Here is a 20,458-nt window from a genome sequence, read left to right as displayed (position 1 = left end):
ACACACACTTTTAAGTTGTGCTGTGCAAGAGAATATCTATTTTTATTTTCCTTTTTTCATCCAATCAAAGTAGTGAAAGAGTAGAGTCTTAGGAAAGATTAAAGGTGGCAGTTTTCTGTTACGTTTTGCAAAAGCTTGCATGTATGTTGAGGGAATCTCTGATTTAAAGAAACTAATACATTAAAAAAAATCAATTTAAAGAATCCCAGATATCAAAATTTGTTGTTTATTTGGAGTTCTGTCTGACTTAAGTGTCATGTCTAAGTAATATATGTGGTTTGGGGTCTTTCATCATTCCTTCTTTCTTCTGCTCCATTCAGTGCTATAACTTCTCTCGGAGACAAATAATCTCCCCACACTGGCCAATACAAAGCCACCAGGAGATGATAAAGCTCATTTGTGTCTGCTTACAAGGAGAAATTACACATAATCCATTCTAAGAGGCAGACAGCACCTAGACACATGGCTGGAGTCGAGCAGAGAAAAAGTAACCATTCATTCAAGGTTCATGTTTATTGTTTGAGATTATGACCTGATGAAGTCATCCAGCTGTCTTCACTGACACCGCAAGGTACAGTTGTTTCCCAAAGCTCATAGTTGTAAGAGTAAAGCAGATGCTTGGTGAGTGCATACTTTGGATTAGCTGATTAGGTAGCTCATTACTTCACTTGCACACTTGTTGTAGTTTCCTGTGTTGCAATGTGTTTCTGTGGGAGGCCACTTCAGAGTGACGGGGCGGTTTGTTTGTGACATTAACAGCTCATTTCACTGTAAGGGGAACATTGAGTTACACAGGCTGTTACATCCAGCCTGTGTGCATCATTTCTTGCCAGTTTGAAATCTTGGTGAGCTTGGTAATCCTTTACTTATTTGTCTCCCTTAAAACTGTTCTATTTAGTGTCCAGCAGAGGGAGGTGCTGGACATGAAATTCATGCTCCTAAACTGGTTTCTCTTGGGTTTGACTTTCAGACCGTCTATAACAAAGTCGACTTTTTTGTTTCTTGATTTACAAGATTTGCTGAACAAAAAAAGTTCAGACAACAAACATTACAAGTCATCATCACATTACAGCAGCAGAGGAGGTGTTGAAGTGTTGGATTCTGTAAAAAACCTAAAGGCTTTTGATTTTGAGCCATTTTAATGAATACCAAAAGAATATTTGCTCAGGGTAAGCTGAATGCAGTGTGTTTTTTTATAGTGCTGACAAGTGATAGTTTGAATTTCCATTAATTTTTAAAGTCTTATATAAGAGGTCAAACTCTTACTAATACTATGAAACAAGCTGCTCCACATGTGTTGCACAACTAGTTAATGTGGTGGGAAAACCTAAATGTAAGATGCTGAGAGATTAAATGTTTTGTTTTATTCAGATCCCCAAATATAAAAACCACTCAAGAATTTTTATCCTTCCTTCTGTTTATTATTTCTTAATGAGTCTAAGTACTCTCTGCCTATGAATACCTATGTTTTTGTACCCTTATGGGACCCTCTTGTCTCTCCTGTCAGATCTCATCTGGTGGGATATCTTTTGGCTTTCTGTTGGCTAACTTTAGCTTCACAGCTTGCACGATCTCTCTCTAAGCCTTTTTGGGGGGTTGTGGTGTGCCAAAGTAGATTTACCTTCAATAACCATTTATTAAATCTCTATCCATTAGACTCTGAGGCTTCGTAAGAGCTGGCTGCATTAAGCCTGATTATGGGATGTTCGGCAGTGGAAAAGGGTCTATGTGTCAAGTGTGTCATCGAGTGATTTATATCCCTGGCAGGGATCTCTGTCTTGTCAGTCGGGAGTAAGCCGCATAGAGGAGAGAGAAGCATTGAAACCTTTACTGAAGGTGAAGCAAAATAGTTTTAAAGTGTAAATCCAGGGCTTGGTGCCATTACGTGGTGCTGTAGTGGCTCTTGAGTGTTTCTGTCTGTCTCTAATGTCGATGTTGCTGGCGTCCCCTGACCTGTCACCACTCTCGAAGGGTTCCTCTCTTGAGTTAAGTCTTCAGCATGGACACTGGCACCTTTAAAAGGTCCTCCCTCAAACGCAGCACATCTGGCTCGCAGAAGGTAAGATGAAGCGTGCAGGCAACAGTGTCACATTCAACAGCTATTAGTTTTTATTACCTTTCAGACTTTTTTCCACTCTGGGATTTTAATTAGGATTAAAAAAAGTTTTAAAAGATTTTTTAAAATTGAATTGTCATCTATTATTAGTGGAACTTTTATAAATGATGTTGTTCTCAAGAAAAGTAAGTTTATCTTAGCTTTTCAAACACAAACTGTATGATTACTCAAGTCATCACTTTAAGGACATACAACATGGTGCCAACACCGTCATCTAGCTTCAGCCCTTCTCATCCAATCATTTTAGAGGTTTTCTCTTTAGCATAAAGTCTCTAAGAACTGCTGCTCATATACCCAGCCTTTAAAAGTTGAGTGCTATTTAAAACTGCAGCCACATTCTCCAGTACAGTGCTCAAGCCTAATGACCAAACTTTGATAACCACTGACTTTTATATCTTAAAAAGTATATAAAAGACGCTGAAAGCAAAAATATGTAATTATTCATACATTTCTCTTCCTTATATTTGAGCAACGTATCCCAGAAGAAGAGCATGTGAACTGCAAATTAAGAGAGTTTGCACTATTTTTGTGGAGGCTTATGAGCACAGAATTTTTAAGGACAAATATAATTCAATTTAAATTTAAATGAAGAAGAAAGTCGGATTAAATAACTACATTGAATGTGGCATTGTTGTGCCAGACAGGCTGGTCTAAGTATTTCAGAAACTGCTGATTCACGGGGATTTTTCCCACACAACCATCATTAGGGTTCACAGAGAATGATCCTAAAAAGGGAAATTATCCATTGAGCTGCTTTTCTCTGGGTAACAATGTGTTGTTGATGCCACAGGTCAGAGGAGAATAGCCAGACTGCCTCGAACTGACGGGAAGGGAAAACTAACTCCAATAACAATTTTTTACAATGGAGATATGAAGAAGACTATTGTTGAGTGCTCAACACATCAAACCTTGAAGTAGACTCTTAAAGACCCATGAAAACACATTAGGTGCCACTCCTGTCAGCTAAGAATAGAAAAAGAGGCTACAATTCTCACAATCTGACCACAGAAGATTGAAAAAATGTTGCCTAGTCCGATGAGTCGCGATTTCTGTTTTAACATTCAGATGGCAGGATCAGAGTCTGGTCTAAACAACATAAAAGCATGATGTTCAGGCTGCTGCGGCTGCTGGTGGTGGTGTAATAGTGTGGGGGATAATTTCTGTGCACACTTAGTAGCAAAATGTGCATAACTTTAATGCCAGAGCCTACCCGAGTATCGCTGCTGATCATATCATAAAGCTCAAATCATGGTAAACGGTGGCCCGCAGTCACCAGAGAGCACCTTTGGGATGTGGTGGAACATCATGGATGTTCAGTCAAGAAGTCTGTGTGATGGTAATGCCCATAGGGACCAAAATCTCTGAGAAATGTTCCATGAAAAACTAAACGCACTTCTAAAGGCACAAAGGGGTTGAATGTGGACATTTGGATTATTGTCATGTCTTTGGTCATCATGGATTTGTTTTCTTCATCATTTACAGTGCTCCATGGTATGGAGAAGGATTTTTAAAAATGTTTATCCAATGTAGCTTATTTTATATCATCTGAAAAAAAAAAACAGAAATATGAAAATTCCAAAAAACAAAACAAAAAAACAATCAGGATAAAAGTAAAGTGTGTTGAAAACCTCCAACAGAGAACACATTTAGTTTGATGTGTTCACAAAATATTACCTGATAGCGTCAATGAAATTAGCAAAGTATTCATCTGCATCTATGTCTCTTTAAATAAAAAAACAGTAATTACTGGAAAATACTGAAAAGAAATATTTACGAATTCTCCACAGGTTGACGGGGGTGACTAATTTTTGATGAGTTTGTACTCAGACACTTAACATTAGTAATAAAAACTGCAAAAACCAGTAAAAATCTGAATCTGTATATCCCACCAGATTCACTCTGGGTTTGCACCTCATATGAGATTGTGACGTAAGAGTCACCCAACCACCCTCCGCATTCAGTTGTCCTTCTGTGATGAAATTAAATGGCATTTATTTAAGTGCACACCAAAAGACTGTTACAAAAGATATGGTCAAAGCAAAAAGGAAGTTCTTTGAATACATCCCTCTCAAGGCAAAAACATGTAGAAACATCTGCAGCACTCACATAAAAACAAAGTTTTTAATTTATATGGAAGTTGATAAATGCAGAACAATTCTAAGATAAATTTTAATGACAAAATCATTCTATAATGGCTACAAAATAATGTCAATTTTAGTGATGGAAAGCATTTGATCCCCTTGAAGCACAAGATTTAGTACTTGGTGGAATAACCGTTGTTGGCATGCACAGTCTCTGTAGATATATTCGACCACTCTTCTCTTCAGATCTTTTCCTAATGTTCGAGTATATGAGGTTGCTTGGATACACAAAAGTGTGGCTGTCTCTATAAGTTTTTGGATTTAAGGTCCAGAAACTGTTTAAACCACTCCGAAGTCTTAATGTGCTTCTTCTTGAGCCACTCCTTGGCTGTATGCTTTGTCTCATTTTGCCTGACACTAAACTCATGATGGATAAGGTTAAAAGGTTCTAGTTTAGTGCTTTCACTGCAATAAAGTTATCTTGTACCACTGACGGGAAAACACCACCAAAGTTTAATGCTTCCACTGCCACGTGGGACAGTAGGGATGATGCTCTTGGTGTCAAAGTCAGTATTCTTCTCCCTTAAAACGCTCTGGATGAAGTTATTCCAAAAAGTTTTATTTTCTAACAAAGGTGGTGACTGTGGTCCCGTCTGCATTTTCCCATGCAGTGTTGGGAGTCATGCCTTCCCCTTCTCGTGATCATTAATTCTGCATGAGACAAGATCGTGGGTGGAGCACCAGACTGAGAGTGACTGACCGTAATTTTGTGTGTCTTAAATTTGAGAATAATCACACCAACAGTTGTCGATGTGTCACCAAGATGCTTACTGGTGATCCATTAGCCCATTGCAGCTTTTGTACTGGTCAACCCAGAGCTCTTTGGCCTTGGTGATGAGGTTAGGGACTGCTTAGGGGCCCAGGTATACTTTTAATCCACACAATAGTGCAATCCACTGTGGATACTGGCTTGGTGACTGTTAATCCCTAAATTGTTGCCAATGAAAAACTTGGTGAATGGTATACTTGACCAAAATAAACAGAAATGCACATTTATTTCAAACGACAACAATTTTCTTTTTTTTTTTTTGTTTAGTTGAAAGGTTATCATTTACTGTTAATATACATCAGCTCATTTCTTTGTAAGTAGTTCAAATCATGAATTCAGCAGGGTGTCGAATACCTTTAATATCTGTTGAGGCTGCTATGTATATAGAGTAAGGCTTATAAATGTTCACATGTAATCCTTAAAATTGTTGGGTAACCTGGTTAATTTTTAGTTGCATGATTGATAATTATTCTGTTACTTAAACTGTTGTAGCCATAATAAGTACCTTCCTTCACCTTCACAACAGAAAGATTTCAGATGTCACTAGTTTTCCAGGATGCCCTAACTTTATTCCTATTCCTTGATTTTTGGTCTCTATTTCAGTCAGACTGCTTTAGGGAAAAAGTGAAAAACAGCAGCCTTAAAACATGTCTTATGACTCCCTCAACTCTCGGGGATAATCAGGGACATGTTGGACTCGTGATGGCTAACTGGATTTTTCAACTCAGGAGGACAAAGAGTGCATTTACAAACAGGGCTGACTGAAAACAGTTCGCTGCACAGTTAATGCAAATTTGCCCATCCAGACCCTGGAAGTGGAGTGTGCCACTTTGACGAAATATTTTTTTCTCCTTGAGTAAAAACAAGTAAAAGGCAGCTTTATATCCAGCCCATGTGGTTTACCGTGAGTCTGAAACGCTTTTTTTAGACAGTTAACAGAGCCTACATGGGTTTTCTTCCTGTCACAATGCATCAAGCTCTAACCAGCATGGCTATTCAGTACCAATGAGGAGCAATTAGTTGCTTTGATCTTCAACCCGGGTGACATCACATTCCTTATAGGAACCCCAAATCCTTTCTTTCACTTGTGCTCACAAGGTTTTTGTTGTATGAATTCCATTGTTACTGCAATATTGTGAATATCTGACACATTGATTTTCAACTGATATAGCTACAGAATTTAACCAAACATGTCCTGCCAGTCAGATATCCACATACAGATATAAAGTCATAATTATACCTTCTCTATATGACCTTTTGGGACTGCGTAGTGTAATTAAAGCTTTACTGGAACAAATTAGCTGTGGTCTAGTTGTTGCTAAGCTGTGGGTCAGGAGACCAGGACCATGTGATTCCAGTATAACAAGGAATGAATGTATGGTATACTGTGAATGTGACCTTTGTATATACATTGTTGCTCTGATATGCGTCTACATTCAGAGTAATGTATTAAAGTGCTAAGCATGGTCAAAGTTTGAGAGGAAAACCCTGCATCAGTACGGCTACTAAAAATACATTTTTTTAAAAATTTCCGTCTCATATAGCTGTCTTTTGTTTTCAGCACTAATTTTTCCAAAGTCTGCATGTTGGAATGAATGTTGTTGATTGTTCTGAGGCTTGTCTTAAGTCTTGTTAATTTGCTTGGTGTGACACAATCGGATCCTGCATTATCTCATTCTTCAAGGGTTTTTTTTTTTTTAATTGTTGTTTTTTTTCTTTGTTAAGTGCTCAAAGGCAGCTCTTAACGAGCCAGCTGGTTGCTGACTGGATTTTGGTTTTAATTGCTGTGGTTAATGAGTTTAAGTAAGCTGAAATAACTGCGTCACACTGGCCAAACCCTTCTGGAAATGCGCTTTGTTTTGCCCGGCTATAATTAACATTGGCCCACGTGCGTTTTTTACTGGAGCACGAAGACAAGTGGGAAACTGGAGGGGGATGTGAGGATTCTCTCTTTGTCTTTCTGTCATCTACCACCAGCCTCTGCTGTGTATTTTTTTTTTACTGGAGCTAAAACTGCTCGCTTCAACCATAAAAGGATTGCTTATCAAATCATTCACATGAGAAAGGCTTTCAGCAGACGTCTGCTACTTAGTGCCAGTTCGCTCCATCTCTAGTTATTAAGAATGCATCTGCAATCCCTTTATAACTTGACAACTGTTTTTATTAAATACCCAAACAGGAGGATAAATATGATTACAAAAGGCTGCTGGGAGTCTCTTTTTTAGGAAAAAAGTGTGTTTTTACATGCAGATCAAGTTAACATACCTGACATTAAACAGGAAGATTAAGGGAATACTGAATATCTGGACTGCTGCCTTTACTTTCTTTCCACAAAAACATAGTGGGTGGAAATAAAGATTAACTGCAATTAGCACTGACTGACCCCCAACTGGAGACCAGTCATGTCTTAACAAGGCGCCTTCCAAAAGAATGCCTGCATCCAATTCTCTCAATTATGCAAATTGGGTTGAAATCAAAGTACTTGGAGGGGGTGAAAATTTTCAAATGAGAAGTTGGGGACCCTCTGAACGAGACTGCAGTACTTTTAGGTTAGTCACTCTTCTCCATCGTCTCACATTGGCGAAGTTCTTCCAAACTGTGAAGCGAGCACAAAGAAAGGAGTTTTACACAAATTGGGAGATTAGGAGCCAGTTATCAAAGTAGATTTATTGTGCCTTGTTCAAGCGAAGGATGAAAATACCCTCTGGGCATGGAGAAAGGGTCATGGGACTCCCAAAAGGATTACCTTGAACTGGAGTCATGAGACTTGGGCGAACAAAGACCCTGCTCACATGCTCATCATATTAACTGGCCCTCATAAAGTGAAGAAGTTTCATGTCCTGTGGGATTCAATGAGGCCACTTCACTGGGAGTGCAGCACCAGGAGAAAGCTCTGGCTCCCCTGCACTCCCTAGCCTTAATCTCCAGCAGCACTAGGACCTCGAAGCTCCGTCAAGAGGATTGTATGTGAGTCCAAACCCTTTAAAAACTTTATTTAGTTGCATTTCTGATAGAATTATTAGGATTTTACCAAACAGCAGCTGATGTTGTATTAATTGTAGACCGTGGAAAGTGAGTTCAGATGAGGTAAATGTGAGCAGGCAGCACTGCAGGACATCTACTGTAGGTGCTTATTGATGCATGATAACACTGAGAAATAAAGATGGGAATATTTTTTACAAAAACTCTAGCTAAATAAAAAGTAGTTGTTTTGAAGCTGCGACAAAACATCATTCTTGAAAGAGCACCGTAGTAACAGCAGATAATATATGTAAGGCTGATATCTATGTGTTTGTATAGTTTTAAATAATTTATACCAAATTTATACAGTAGTAGTGTTGAACTGAAAAACAAGCGTTAAAAAAACACGAAAAATTACCGGTGGGAAATAGTTATAATAGAAAATAGTATACATGCAATAAAAACAGATGAAAAGTATATACAAAGAACATGCATCTATTTGCATTTGTGTATATTTTTGGTTTGGATGGACTATATGACATCTGCAGGCAAAAGAAAAAAAAAAAAATGCAGAGGTTTCCCTTTTTCTTAAAGCGGAGGCGAGTAGACACTCTGGGAAAGTCTGTGGTTTTGCGGTCCAGCTGCTCTCAAATGGGGTCATTTGAGCAGAAAAACAGGGCGAGAACAGTAACTGTTCTGTGTTATGGCTACTTGTGATTATCACAAGACTTCAGTGAGGTTTATATAAGGTCTTTGATCCTTACTCATCTGACTTCAGGCTTACTGGTAAAGTCTACACAGATTTTTAATATGTTTTTACATAATAATGCTGTCAAGGGTTCAAATTCTGTTTTCTACCCCACTTCCTGGTGATTTCTTGGAAAGCTTTGCTTCCACTGATTCGGTGTTAATTGGGCTTCCACCGTCAACAATAGCCCTCTGAGAACCTTCGCTTTGAACTCGGGTTATTTTTGATCGGCAACTGGAAAAAGATCAGAAAGCAATCAGAACAGGATTTGACAAAGTGTGGGGGAATAGTACTTTTGTGCTTTTCACTGGCTGCTTATGAAACTTGAACAAACAATGGAGGCAATTTTACCAGCATCAGCTGTGGCGCAATAACATGAGAAATGACAGAGCATGCATGATTTTAGTGCCACAGCTCTTTCACCATGCTCATGTCTTTGTGCATATGCAGTACAACTTCTGGTTTCTTCGGAGAAACGGCTTTTGCATAACACTTTTGTTATGTTTCTTTTTGTCTTCCCAGGCACAGAAAGCGTGGATTGAGAGGACCTTTCTTAAAAGAGAATGTATACACATATTTCCCAGCAAAGACCCAACCAGGTAATTACTTCAATTCTTCAAATTTACCTTCAAGTCAGAAATTCCTTAGATTGTAAGTCATAAAGTCCTTAGATTGTAAGTGCAGGTATGCTGTTATTATCCACATCATTATTCCAGAATAACAACAGCTTTTTTTTCTAGCTTGAAGCAAAAAAAGTGTATGTGCAAGGTGTGTCTTACTGGCTTCTTCAAGTTGCAGTTCATACCCTCTGATCTGTCTAGATGTGCCTGTGGTCAGCTGACAACACAGCACGTGGCCATCCCTCCTGGTGCCAACTCCTTAGAGGAAACCCACCAGCTGGTGCAGATTGATACCCCAAAGGATAAATGGAGTCTGATCAAGCACACCAGGACGTACCCGACGGACGCCTTTGGCATCATTGAGTTCCAGGGAGGAGGATTCATCAACAAAGCCATGGTGAGTCTCAGTCAAAAAGGTTCTCCTTCAATCTTCGATCCTGTGGATACAAGCAGTGCCTTAAAAACAGATTGTAATCATTAAAGCAGAATCTTAAAGTGTGGGGTTCCTTTCCTTTATAAAGGAGTATTATTTACTCACATTTAATACTGTTAGTCCTCTCACATCAGAGAAGTGAGTGGATACGATGCAGTGTTAAGGAGCTTTTCCACGTCTGAACTACAGTTTTAAAACTGTACTTAACACCAACGACGCAGCTAGAAAAAAGTGATAATTAACCTCCTAACTTTGTTTTTTCTAGTACATCCGGGTTTCATACGACACCAAGCCTGACAACCTACTGCATTTGATGGTAAAGGACTGGCAGTTGGAGCTGCCCACCTTGCTCATCTCCGTACACGGGGGTCTCCAGAACTTTGACCTCCAGCCCAAACTCAAACAAGTGTTTGGCAAAGGCCTGATTAAAGCGGCCGTCACGACTGGAGCCTGGATCTTCACGGGTGGAGTTAACACAGGTAGGATGCTGATGGTTTAGTATAATGCTTTTAATGTTCACTTAATAACAATCAGCTTGTGACATTAGAAGATTACCTTTGTCCCAAATTGTTATTACATAACACTACTCTGCAATTTCCTGGGGGAGATTTGACTAACCCATTGTCACAGGTTTAGGCATTATAATTAGAGCTTTAGTGGAAAATTCATTGCAAATGATGGATATTGCGTGAGGTTACCGCAATATTACCACAGTATGCTCCATAATTCAGCCCCATCACGAAAGAGCTTTTATTTGTATTGGTCTATTTTGCCAATTTTAACTTAGGGGTCATCCGCCATGTTGGAGATGCCTTAAAGGACCATTCCTCTAAGTCACGTGGAAAGGTCTGTGCTATAGGGATTGCTCCATGGGGGATCCTTGAAAACAAAGAAGACCTAATTGGAAAAGATGTAAGGACATTTACACAAGCATGTGGTCTCCTTAAAAAAAGAAGACCTTTCAAAGTAATGTCTCTTCTTATAACTTTTTCCAGGTAACAAGACCCTATCAGACGATGGCAAACCCACTGAGCAAGCTGGCTGTGCTCAACAACAGCCATTCCCACTTCATCCTCACAGACAACGGAACCTGCGGGAAGTACGGCTCTGAGGTCAAACTCCGTAGACTGCTGGAGAAGCACATCTCTCTGCAGAAGATCAATACTCGTAAGTTGTTTAGTGCGCTGCATTTTTAAATAATCTGTCCACTGTGATGTGTATATGTGAGTTAAAATCTTGTTGGACACATGGATGGAGAGCTCCTCTGTGACATGTGGGCTTCCCTTTGTCATCCTATGCCTGGAACTTGGATAAGGCAGGGACAGCAAAGGGATGCTCAGCTATCACCATTGACATCCCTCCCTCCTTCCTCTGGTTTGTCTGTTCACACATCGCATCGTAGCACAACATAAGCTTCATCATTTCACTCTCTGACTGTTTTACAGAGAAAAGAAAGGATGGAACAAATGATTATTTCTCTCTGTGCATTCCAGGTTTGGGTCAGGGGGTTCCTCTGGTGTGTTTAATAGTAGAGGGAGGTCCCAATGTTATCTCCATTGCCCTGGAGAGTCTAAGAGATGAGCCCCCCATCCCTGTGGTGGTGTGCGATGGCAGCGGCCGTGCTTCTGACATCATTTCCTTTGCGCACAAATTCTCAGAGGATGGAGGGTGAGGTTTCAGTTGATTTGCCTTTTACACTGATATCAATCCTTTAACACCCCCCCAAAAAATGTGCTTTTGTATCCTGTCATGCAGCCTGGTTAATGATGATGTCAGAGACCAACTTTTAGTGACTATTCAGAAGACATTCAATTATAGCAAAAGCCAGTCGCAGCAGATCCTGCTCATGGTAATGGAGTGCATGAAAAAAAGGGAATTGGTAAGTAGAGGAAGAAAGTGAGTAAAACCATTGTAGGAGTGAAGCCATGTATTTTTAAAACAACATGTCTGTGTCTATCAATAAATATTTTTGAGTTGTGAAGCATCTGGTCTCCATCGTCATTCATCGCCACTCCACTCATTTGTGTATGTCCATTAACATACCGAATAAACATAACGCTACCTGCTTGTCATTTCACCTTCTTTTGTGGTCATGTGCGTTATATCGTAATCCGGGACTTTACAGCTTTACTGTAGGATATCATTAATCGTTAAGGACGCATGCAAGTGTATAGCTGTCAAATGGTGGTATATACTCCAACTCAGTTCAGCACACACCTGGTAAAAGTTTTCAGCAGAAAAAAAGAACAGAGCTGAGAGTAATTCTTCAAGATGAATGCCTAAGTAGTAGCAGCATTTGTGCATCTCTTGCAGATTCCCGAAGGCATAATTGATGTGATAAACAGTTTGTAACACTGTATAATCTCTATAATCTATACATTTGAGAGGAAAAGATCAACACACAATATCAACTGCTTAGCTCGTGCTTCATCTACTCACAGGAAGCATACAGCACACAGATGGAGGAGAGGATCCAGCTCCCTAATCCTCAGCCAGGTTGCTCTATCCACTCCGCAGGCTTTCAGTCCCCAGAGTGCTATCAGTTTACCACTTCACTCTGAAACTCTCTATCCCAGATGTATTAGACTGCCTAATGCTCCAAAACACTCACATAAGCAACTTAAACTGCTTTTTGAAAGATCATACTGAATTGGACTGTTTTTTTATTAAACACTATTTAGTTTTCTTTGATTCTCAATCGAGACAAAGTGGCAGAACAACCAAGTTGTCTGAGCTCTTTATGTATAACTCTTAAACTAAAGTGTGGTAACTAACCTACAGGTGAATCAGTGTCACTGTCTAGTCCACATATAATCCTTTCATCCTAAGTGCATCCAACGTGAACATCTGGCCTGGGCAGATAAAAACACTGATTTAGAGGGCTACATTTTGCTGTGATGTAACACCAGGATGCAACATTTAACCGAATTATAAAATTATTATCATAAAAGTGTCCACACGCACACAAACAAGGCAGCCTGCAACTTCCTGAAAGAGAAACAAAAGTGTTCAGTGTTCATACTGATGCAGGCTGCTCATTATTAACGCATCCTGAGGCCGGCGCTGGAAAAACTCTGGCACCGTGCCACATATTCATGCCAATCTAATCCCATTCACCATGGCTGCGCATGTGACAGACCCGTCAGCGTAACTTCATTTGATATAGTCAAGTCTGTAACAAGGCAAGCGCTATCGCTGTGTCTGACGATTAAATTGGCTGTTTGCGCTCGAAAGGTCAGCCACAGAGCGCTGGAGAAAGAAGCCCTGCTGAAAATCAGCGGCAAAAATTCATCTTTCATCAGTCATTTCATCTGTGTAGTTTTTTATCAGCAACTTAAATTATTACAGTGTAATATTCCCTCGCTTCCTTTTTTATTCTCACATTTAGATTACAGTTTTTCGAATGGGGTCTGAGGGACAACAGGATATAGAAATGGCCATCCTTACTGCTTTGTTAAAAGGTATTATCAGACACCAACACCAGTGGTTATCCCACTCGAAGCTTGCCTTCTTGTATATTTCCAATAGTTTCTCTTACGGCGTGCTACACATGCCGGCTCTCGTCATGTCTCCGTCTTTTTTCTTGCATCAGGAACAAACGCATCAGCAGCAGACCAGCTCAGTTTGGCTCTGGCCTGGAACAGAGTGGATATCGCACGAAATCACATCTTTGTTTACGGACACAATTTGCCAGTGAGTGGTCCTCACTTTTGAACAGTGTAAATTATTCATTTCACATCAGTGCTTTGTGACTGCAAAGATGCCCCTACATGGATTCAAGACTGAAGGAAATAATTTGTTTTTGAAAATCCAATAAAAAAAAAAAGAAAAAAGTGTGAAACAGAGTTGATGAAAGTGTAGAATGACGCATTCGCCAATGTTTCAAATTCATCTGCTGAGAGAAGCAGCCTACACAAGTGTGATGTGAAAACCCAAAGCAATCAGCAGGTATCCACGGAGAGTGAAGTTTATGAGATGAAGAAATTGTGAAAAGAACTGACTGAAGACCAAAGGAGTGTTTTCAGCTTGGTGATATCAGTTCTTGTTGGAAAAAAACACACCTCACATGCAAATATATATATGCGCACATAAATTGTGTCATATCACTCAAACACAAAAACTGGCAACTGATACGATCAAGTTAGAGGCATAGTAGAAATTGATGTTTGATATTTTTTTCTATTATTACTCGGTCAGCCTGCTGGTGCTATTGCCAACACTACAACCACTGCAGCCCCGTCTCAGGAGAAACAGAAGAGTCCTGCGAGCGCTCCTCGCAGCAAGACCCGGGCCAAAAAGGGGAAAGGGAAGGGAAAGGCAAAACCTGAACCACCAGAGGAAACAGATCCAAGGAAGTTGGAGTTGATTCGCTGGGTAGGAATAATGAAGTTTATGTAAATGTTACATGTGGGAATATGAGACAACAGAGTGAACATAGAGAAAATAATTATATTGTATATATTCTATCAGGTGAACTCACTGGAGCAGGCTATGATGGATGCTCTGGTGCTGGACAGAGTGGACTTTGTCAAACTGCTCCTCGAGAATGGAGTCAACATTCATCACTTCCTCACCATTCCCAGGCTGGAGGAGCTATACAACACGGTGAGAGTTCTACAATGCTGAGTAACACCAGCAAAAGGGGAAAAAATATTAATTCACAGAGTTTTGATGGATGAAAATATACAGAACCTACTTCTCCTTCTTCTCCTCACATCTTTCAGAAACTTGGCCCTGCAAATACACTGCATGCTGTGGTTAGGGATGTCAAAAAGGTAAGACAGTCTTTGCTTATAACAATAAACATTCAGCAGAATCATTTCAGTCTATTTCAGGTTCAATATTATTTTAAAGCAGTTAAGGTCATGCTTTTTTATATATGACTTCTGCAGGGAAACCTTCCTCCAGATTATCAAATTACTTTAATTGATATTGGTCTGGTGCTGGAATACCTCATGGGCGGAGCTTACAGAAGCAATTACACCAGGAAAGCTTTCCGTAACCTCTACAATAATCTATATGGACTAAAAAGGGTATGCATGGATGGAAGGAAATAAATGACAATGGTTTGTTCATCATATTAAGTAACATTTTATATTAATTGCAATGCTTTGTTCTCTTCTTGCAGCCCAAAGCTCTGAAGCTTCTAGGAATGGAGGTAGGGTTTTCTTTCGCAACAACTAAAATAGTTTAACTAATCAAACCCACACAGAAGCACAATCTATCTGGCTGTTGTTGTTTTGTTTTTTTCTTTTTGTTAGGATGATGAACCTAGGCCAAAAGGCAAGAAAAAGGCGAAAAAGAAGAAAGAGGAGGAGGTGGAAATTGATGTGGATGACCCTGAAGTCTGTCGTTTCAAGTATCCCTTCCACGAGCTGATGCTGTGGGGGGTGCTGATGAAGCGCCAGAAGATGGCACTATTTCTCTGGCAGCGTGGTGAAGAGGCTATGGCAAAGGCTTTAGTGGCTTGTAAACTGTATAAGGCCATGGCTCATGAGTGCTCTGAGAGTGAACTGGTGGATGATATCTCCCAAGATCTGGAAAACAACTCCAAGTGAGTGATGCAGAATGCTTTTTATACTTTCTGTAACGATGTATGTCTTTTTCTACTTGCTTTAAACTACTTTGATAAGTGCTATATAGAAATAATTGTTGTTGTGTCCCTCTCACAGAGAATTTGGACAACTGGCCTACGAATTATTGGACCAGTCCTACAAGCACGATGAACAGGTGGCCATGAAACTCCTAACATATGAGCTGGTTAACTGGAGTAACTCCACCTGTCTGAAGCTGGCTGTGGCTGCTAAGCAACGTGACTTCATCGCTCACACCTGCAGCCAGATGTTGCTCACTGATATGTGGATGGGCTGCTTGAGGATTGGAAAAAGCCCGGGCCTGAAGGTTAACTTCAAAAAATTCTAAAACAATAATATTTACAAGAAGAATGTTATAAGCGGAAATACTTGAAAAATTATTATCTCACTCAGGTTATTCTGGGAATCATCTTCCCTCCTCTGATTCTGCTGTTGGACTTCCGCCTTGGAGACGATGCCTCTTATCAGGCACCTGCACGCAAAGAAGAGGGAAAGGACAAAGATGATGACACAAAATCCAGCAAGGTCCTTGTTCATACTTTTTTTTTTATTAGACATATGCCTAATTTAAGGGTGAATGATTGTAAGCTTGCTGTTTGCTGTGATGCTGCAGGATGCCAACACTGATGCAACTTCCCGAAAAGGAGACGAAGAAGAGGATAGCACCAAAATCCATAAAATCCCAGTTGGCAAAAGATTCTTTGAGTTTTATAATGCACCTTTCACCAAATTCTGGTTTAACACAGTAAGTTCCCTTCTGATGCGTGAAGCATGTATTTCATTTATTGACTGCCAACAACAACAAACAGCTTTATGACCTTATTGTTTTGACAGATCTCCTATCTGGGCTATCTGATGCTGTACAACTACATTATCCTGGTGAAAATGGAGCGATGGCCATCTATACAAGAGTGGACCGTCATAGCTTACATCCTCACACTTGGCACTGAAAAAGTCCGACAGGTATGAGTCTTTACAGAGTCGGAATATCTTAAATTCTAAACGGTTTTATGGGCTTGTAATGAATACTGTGTGATCTCCTAATCTTGGTGTCTAGATTCTGATGTCAGAACCAGGGAAGCTGAAACAAAAGATAAGTGTGTGGATGGAGGAGTACTGGAACATCACAGACCTGGTTGCCATATCCACGTTCCTTCTGGGGCTAATGCTACGGCTACAGCCTGAACCGTACATGGGCTATGGCAGGGTTATCTACTGTATAGACATCATCTTCTGGTACATTCGTGTATTGGACATCTTTGGTGTCAACAAATACCTGGGACCTTATGTGATGATGATAGGGAAAATGGTAATAGTTCAACGAATCACAGATGGCATGCACACACAAAAAAAGAAAGAGAACACACTGAGCTTGCATGTTCTCTTTGTTTGATTCCTTTCAGATGATTGATATGATGTACTTTGTGGTAATCATGCTGGTGGTGCTTATGAGCTTTGGAGTGGCTCGACAAGCCATACTTCATCCAGATGAGGAGCCAACATGGCGCCTGGCCAGAAACATTTTCTACATGCCTTATTGGATGATCTATGGGGAGGTTTTTGCAGACTCGATAGACCGTAAGACTAGAATTCATAGTAAGATTCTGTTTCCTGATTCTGGGCAGATGATCAGTGTTGCATTATTTCTCTGTTTTAAAATCTGTCTTAGCAATGTCACACACTTTGACGTACTTTGTCTCCCTCTGCTGGCACATTTGGAATAGCACTTACTTCAATACATACATTCAGTACAACACAATGTTTCATTGCTTAAGAGCAGAATAGATGCCTGTATGTCATCTCCTCTGTCATGATCATCTGCCTCCAAGTTTTTCTTCTCCTGTTAATGTTTCTTCTGTCAAGGTGAAGGCAACAAGCAACTATTTAAAAAGCCTAAAATAGAAATGGTATTGAACTTTTTCTGTGTTCTAATGCATACTGAAATTTGGATGTTTGTCTTCATTCACTTTTGATTTTATGAACAAGGTTATAGAAAATATTAAAAAATGTAAAACATGTCAAGTCAACTAGGTATGTTTGAGTACTTTTAAAAGTGTGAGTTCACCCTTTCACGCAAAACAGCTTGACCTTGACAGAAATATGACATAAAAGTCTTATGTCTATTGATTTTAACGCTTTCTCCATTTCCCTGCGGAACTGTGGTTTTCTGGGATTTTTCCAAGTCTATGCAATGGAAATCAACCGTAAGTAATCATGAATGTTATTCTAATTATTTACATTAAAGTCTATATAAATGTATAACTTTAACCTCCCATCCTTGCAGCTCCATGCGGTGAACATTTATATGATGAGGATGGGAAGAAACTCCCCCCATGTATCCCCGGTGCCTGGCTCACACCTGCCATTATGGCCTGTTACCTTCTCGTAGCAAACATTCTTCTGGTCAACTTGCTCATTGCGGTCTTCAAGTAACTATACTTCCAATGTCTACTTGTTCTATTGTTTCCAAGAAAATATCTCCTCTTACAGTTTTTACTCACTGGTCTGCATGTCCTGTCCCACAGCAACACCTTCTTTGAAGTCAAGTCAATTTCCAACCAAGTGTGGAAGTTTCAGAGATATCAGCTGATCATGACTTTCCATGACCGTCCCATTCTACCGCCACCTCTCATCATCCTCAGCCACCTCTATATCCTCTTCAACAGGATGTTCAAGCGATGTGCCAGGAAGAAACAGGAAGGAGAGCTAGATGAGAAAGACCGTGGCCTCAGTTAGTCTCCTTTTTTAAACCAAAACAATTTTATCATTATACTTAATACTTAAGTGGAATTAACTCTTTACCCCTTGAAAGCCTCCTAGGAGTATCCTTTGAAACTGCTTTCTAAATTGAGCAGTTTCTATCAAATTTCAGGCATGCTTGTAGAACAAAATGTATCACTGTATCACTATAATGTAATGTAATGTAATGTAATGTGTGTGTGCATCAGAAGTTAGTGGGGATGGTCTCTGTCTATGCAAATACCTATAAAAAACAGAAACTATTCTAATGGTCGTTGAACCACATCTATACTGAGGTGTCAAAGTTCATCACTAAGGATACAGGTGAGGTTTTCAAATGCCATCTTTATGAGGGTAAAGAGTTAATGCAGTTTTTCAGTGGTTAATAATACACATTATGCGTTTAAACCAGATCAAAATATTAATTTCATGATTCTGTAGCCTATAAACATGCAGAAACTGCTGGAACTGATTTCTTTTTACAAAAAGTGCTGTCATGTGTTTTCTTCAGAGCTCAGGCTGAATCCAGAGGAGCTAAAATTTCTATACGAGTTTGAAGAACAGTGTGTCGAGGAATATTTTAGAGAGAAAGAGGACGAGCAACAGTCTTCCAGTGACGAACGCATCAAGGTTACTTCAGAGAGGTACATCACTATCCCTTTAAAAGTAGTTCAAATATTTTAAATTGGTTCCTGTTTCCATAAACGCTCTTTTTGTCTCAACTCTTCTTGGCAGAGTTGAGAATATGTCAATGCGTCTGGAGGAGGTAAATGAGAGGGAGAACACGATGAAGGCCTCCCTGCAGACGGTGGATCTGCGTCTGGCCCAGCTGGAGGAGCTCCATGGACGTATGGCAACCGCCCTTGAAAACCTTGCAGGTGTGGACAGGTTAGAGCTGACTCGAACCTATTCGCGAAACTCATCGGTGTGCGACCCTTCCAATCTCCTTCGCCAAGGCAGCATTAACAGTGCTGACGGTTACAGTCTTTACCGCTTCCACATGGATATGGAAGAGTTTGCATCCAGGCAGAAGGACACAGAAGACACAACAAAAACCGGCCTAGAAAGACAGCGGAGTTTGCGGCAAGCCTCAAGTATGTGCACTCTCAACACCAAGGAAGGTGGTCAGAGCTCAGAGTCCGGAGGTTTCGAGAGACCTCCGCCAAGCTCATTTGTAGATATTCTCATATCTCCGTGTGAACAAAGGCCCTCTTCTGCAACATCAAGTCAAGAAGCAATAACAAACATAAAACAAGGCAGCACGATGTTTCTAGACAGACTACCAGACAAAAACAGACTGAGGCCTTTGTCCCCTCCGAAAAGGACAAAATCGTTGAAACACTATCCAGTTGAAGACCAATTCATTTCTCCTTTGACAAAGAGGAGGTCTATGAGCACCATCATTATGAACCCCCCTGATGAACCACAGAAAGCTCCTGAGCCCATAGACAAAGTCCAGCTGCTGCTAGGAAACTCCTCTTCGCCAAAGAGGACTAAATCTCTGAGGTACATCCCTACTGAAAACCAAAGCCAGACTTCTCCCATCACTAAGAAGAGGGCCATGAGCAGCATCCTCTACAATCCAGCTGAGGCTGGTGATGATATGATGCAAACTGCTGAGTACAGGTCACTGGTAGAGCACATTAATAAAACTCCAAATCAGTGGCCATCAAATTTAGCATATCAGGTGCATCCTACCACTTTGGGTCAAATGCCTAAAGTATCAACAGTCAGAACACTCACCCAGCAATATCAAACTCAGACTGAGGCAATTCCTACAGAAAGTACGAGGACTCTTCCAGGAACAGAAACTCCTGAGGATCCAAAAACAATCAAGAGAAACCTCTCGGACACCACAGAGTATCTGACAGCTGCTGATGAAAAATATTTACCCTCTCACAGGTCACAGACCTGGAACGCTAGCGACAGGAGAGCCAAGTCCATGATGGTTAGCAAGCAGCTAGCTGCATCTAGCAGCGAGAGAGTCCTTAACGAAAGCAGAAAGGTGTCAACTTTCGGACAGGCAGATGAGGAAACAAAATCAGATGCAGGAAAGACAGAAGACGATGTCCAGAAGTAAAAATGAGAGCCTTAAAAAGAGAAAATAAACCAGTATGAAGTGAAAAAATAGGAAGAAGATAAGCAGAAAGCTATGATTAAAGTAGTGGAGATGAAGCCTGCCATCAGAAATCATTACTAAGTGAGTTTCTGACACAAAGATACAAACCAAATGACAATGATGGGGGAAAAGCTTTACCAGAGTTTTTTTTTTTAACATTTTCAACCATGCAGTGTAGTTGTGTAAAAAAAAAAAAAAAAAATCAACATTCCCGTAAA

At 40.2% G+C, this 20,458-nt stretch overlaps 1 protein-coding gene across 4 annotated transcripts; it reads left to right on the top strand.

The window, feature by feature from the left end:
* The first annotated feature begins 433 nt into the window (after window positions 1–433).
* trpm1b (transient receptor potential cation channel, subfamily M, member 1b) lies at window positions 434–20,408 on the top strand. 4 transcript variants are annotated; one of them, XM_025908782.1, is made up of 27 exons: window positions 434–571; window positions 9,258–9,334; window positions 9,557–9,752; window positions 10,054–10,267; window positions 10,576–10,700; window positions 10,784–10,955; window positions 11,282–11,456; window positions 11,544–11,667; window positions 13,177–13,249; window positions 13,381–13,481; window positions 13,986–14,162; window positions 14,259–14,393; window positions 14,513–14,563; window positions 14,681–14,821; window positions 14,917–14,946; window positions 15,050–15,342; window positions 15,461–15,689; window positions 15,776–15,907; window positions 15,996–16,127; window positions 16,217–16,345; window positions 16,440–16,691; window positions 16,786–16,978; window positions 17,566–17,586; window positions 17,667–17,811; window positions 17,908–18,113; window positions 18,633–18,765; window positions 18,857–20,408. In XM_025908782.1, the coding sequence occupies exons 3-27, from the start codon at window positions 9,750–9,752 to the stop codon at window positions 20,199–20,201; spliced, it is 4,731 nt and encodes a 1,576-aa protein (XP_025764567.1). In that variant the 5' UTR covers window positions 434–571; window positions 9,258–9,334; window positions 9,557–9,749; the 3' UTR covers window positions 20,202–20,408. The 4 variants fall into 4 exon arrangements, with proteins under 4 accessions (XP_025764567.1, XP_013124040.1, XP_025764565.1 ...); XM_013268586.3 differs by lacking the exon at window positions 434–571 and adding an exon at window positions 1,515–2,059 and having other exon boundaries at window positions 16,786–16,960; XM_025908780.1 differs by lacking the exon at window positions 434–571 and adding an exon at window positions 1,515–2,059.
* Window positions 20,409–20,458: the final 50 nt, after the last annotated feature.

Source organism: Oreochromis niloticus, linkage group LG7 (genome assembly GCF_001858045.2).
Source record: "Oreochromis niloticus isolate F11D_XX linkage group LG7, O_niloticus_UMD_NMBU, whole genome shotgun sequence".
Taxonomy (NCBI): domain Eukaryota; kingdom Metazoa; phylum Chordata; class Actinopteri; order Cichliformes; family Cichlidae; genus Oreochromis; species Oreochromis niloticus.
Note: the sequence above shows the minus strand (reverse complement) of the source record. Positions and strands in the feature narration are given on the sequence as shown.

What these genes read in the sequence shown, in the direction of transcription:
- trpm1b (XM_025908780.1), top strand. Translation starts at nt 2,000, where the DNA reads ATGGACACTGGCACCTTTAAAAGGTCCTCCCTCAAACGCAGCACATCT. An exon ending in TGAGAAAGACCGTGGCCTCA is followed by an intron (nt 18,114 to 18,632) that starts GTTAGTCTCCTT and finishes TGTTTTCTTCAG; the next exon opens with AGCTCAGGCTGAATCCAGAG. An exon ending in ATCAAGGTTACTTCAGAGAG is followed by an intron (nt 18,766 to 18,856) that starts GTACATCACTAT and finishes TCTTCTTGGCAG; the next exon opens with AGTTGAGAATATGTCAATGC.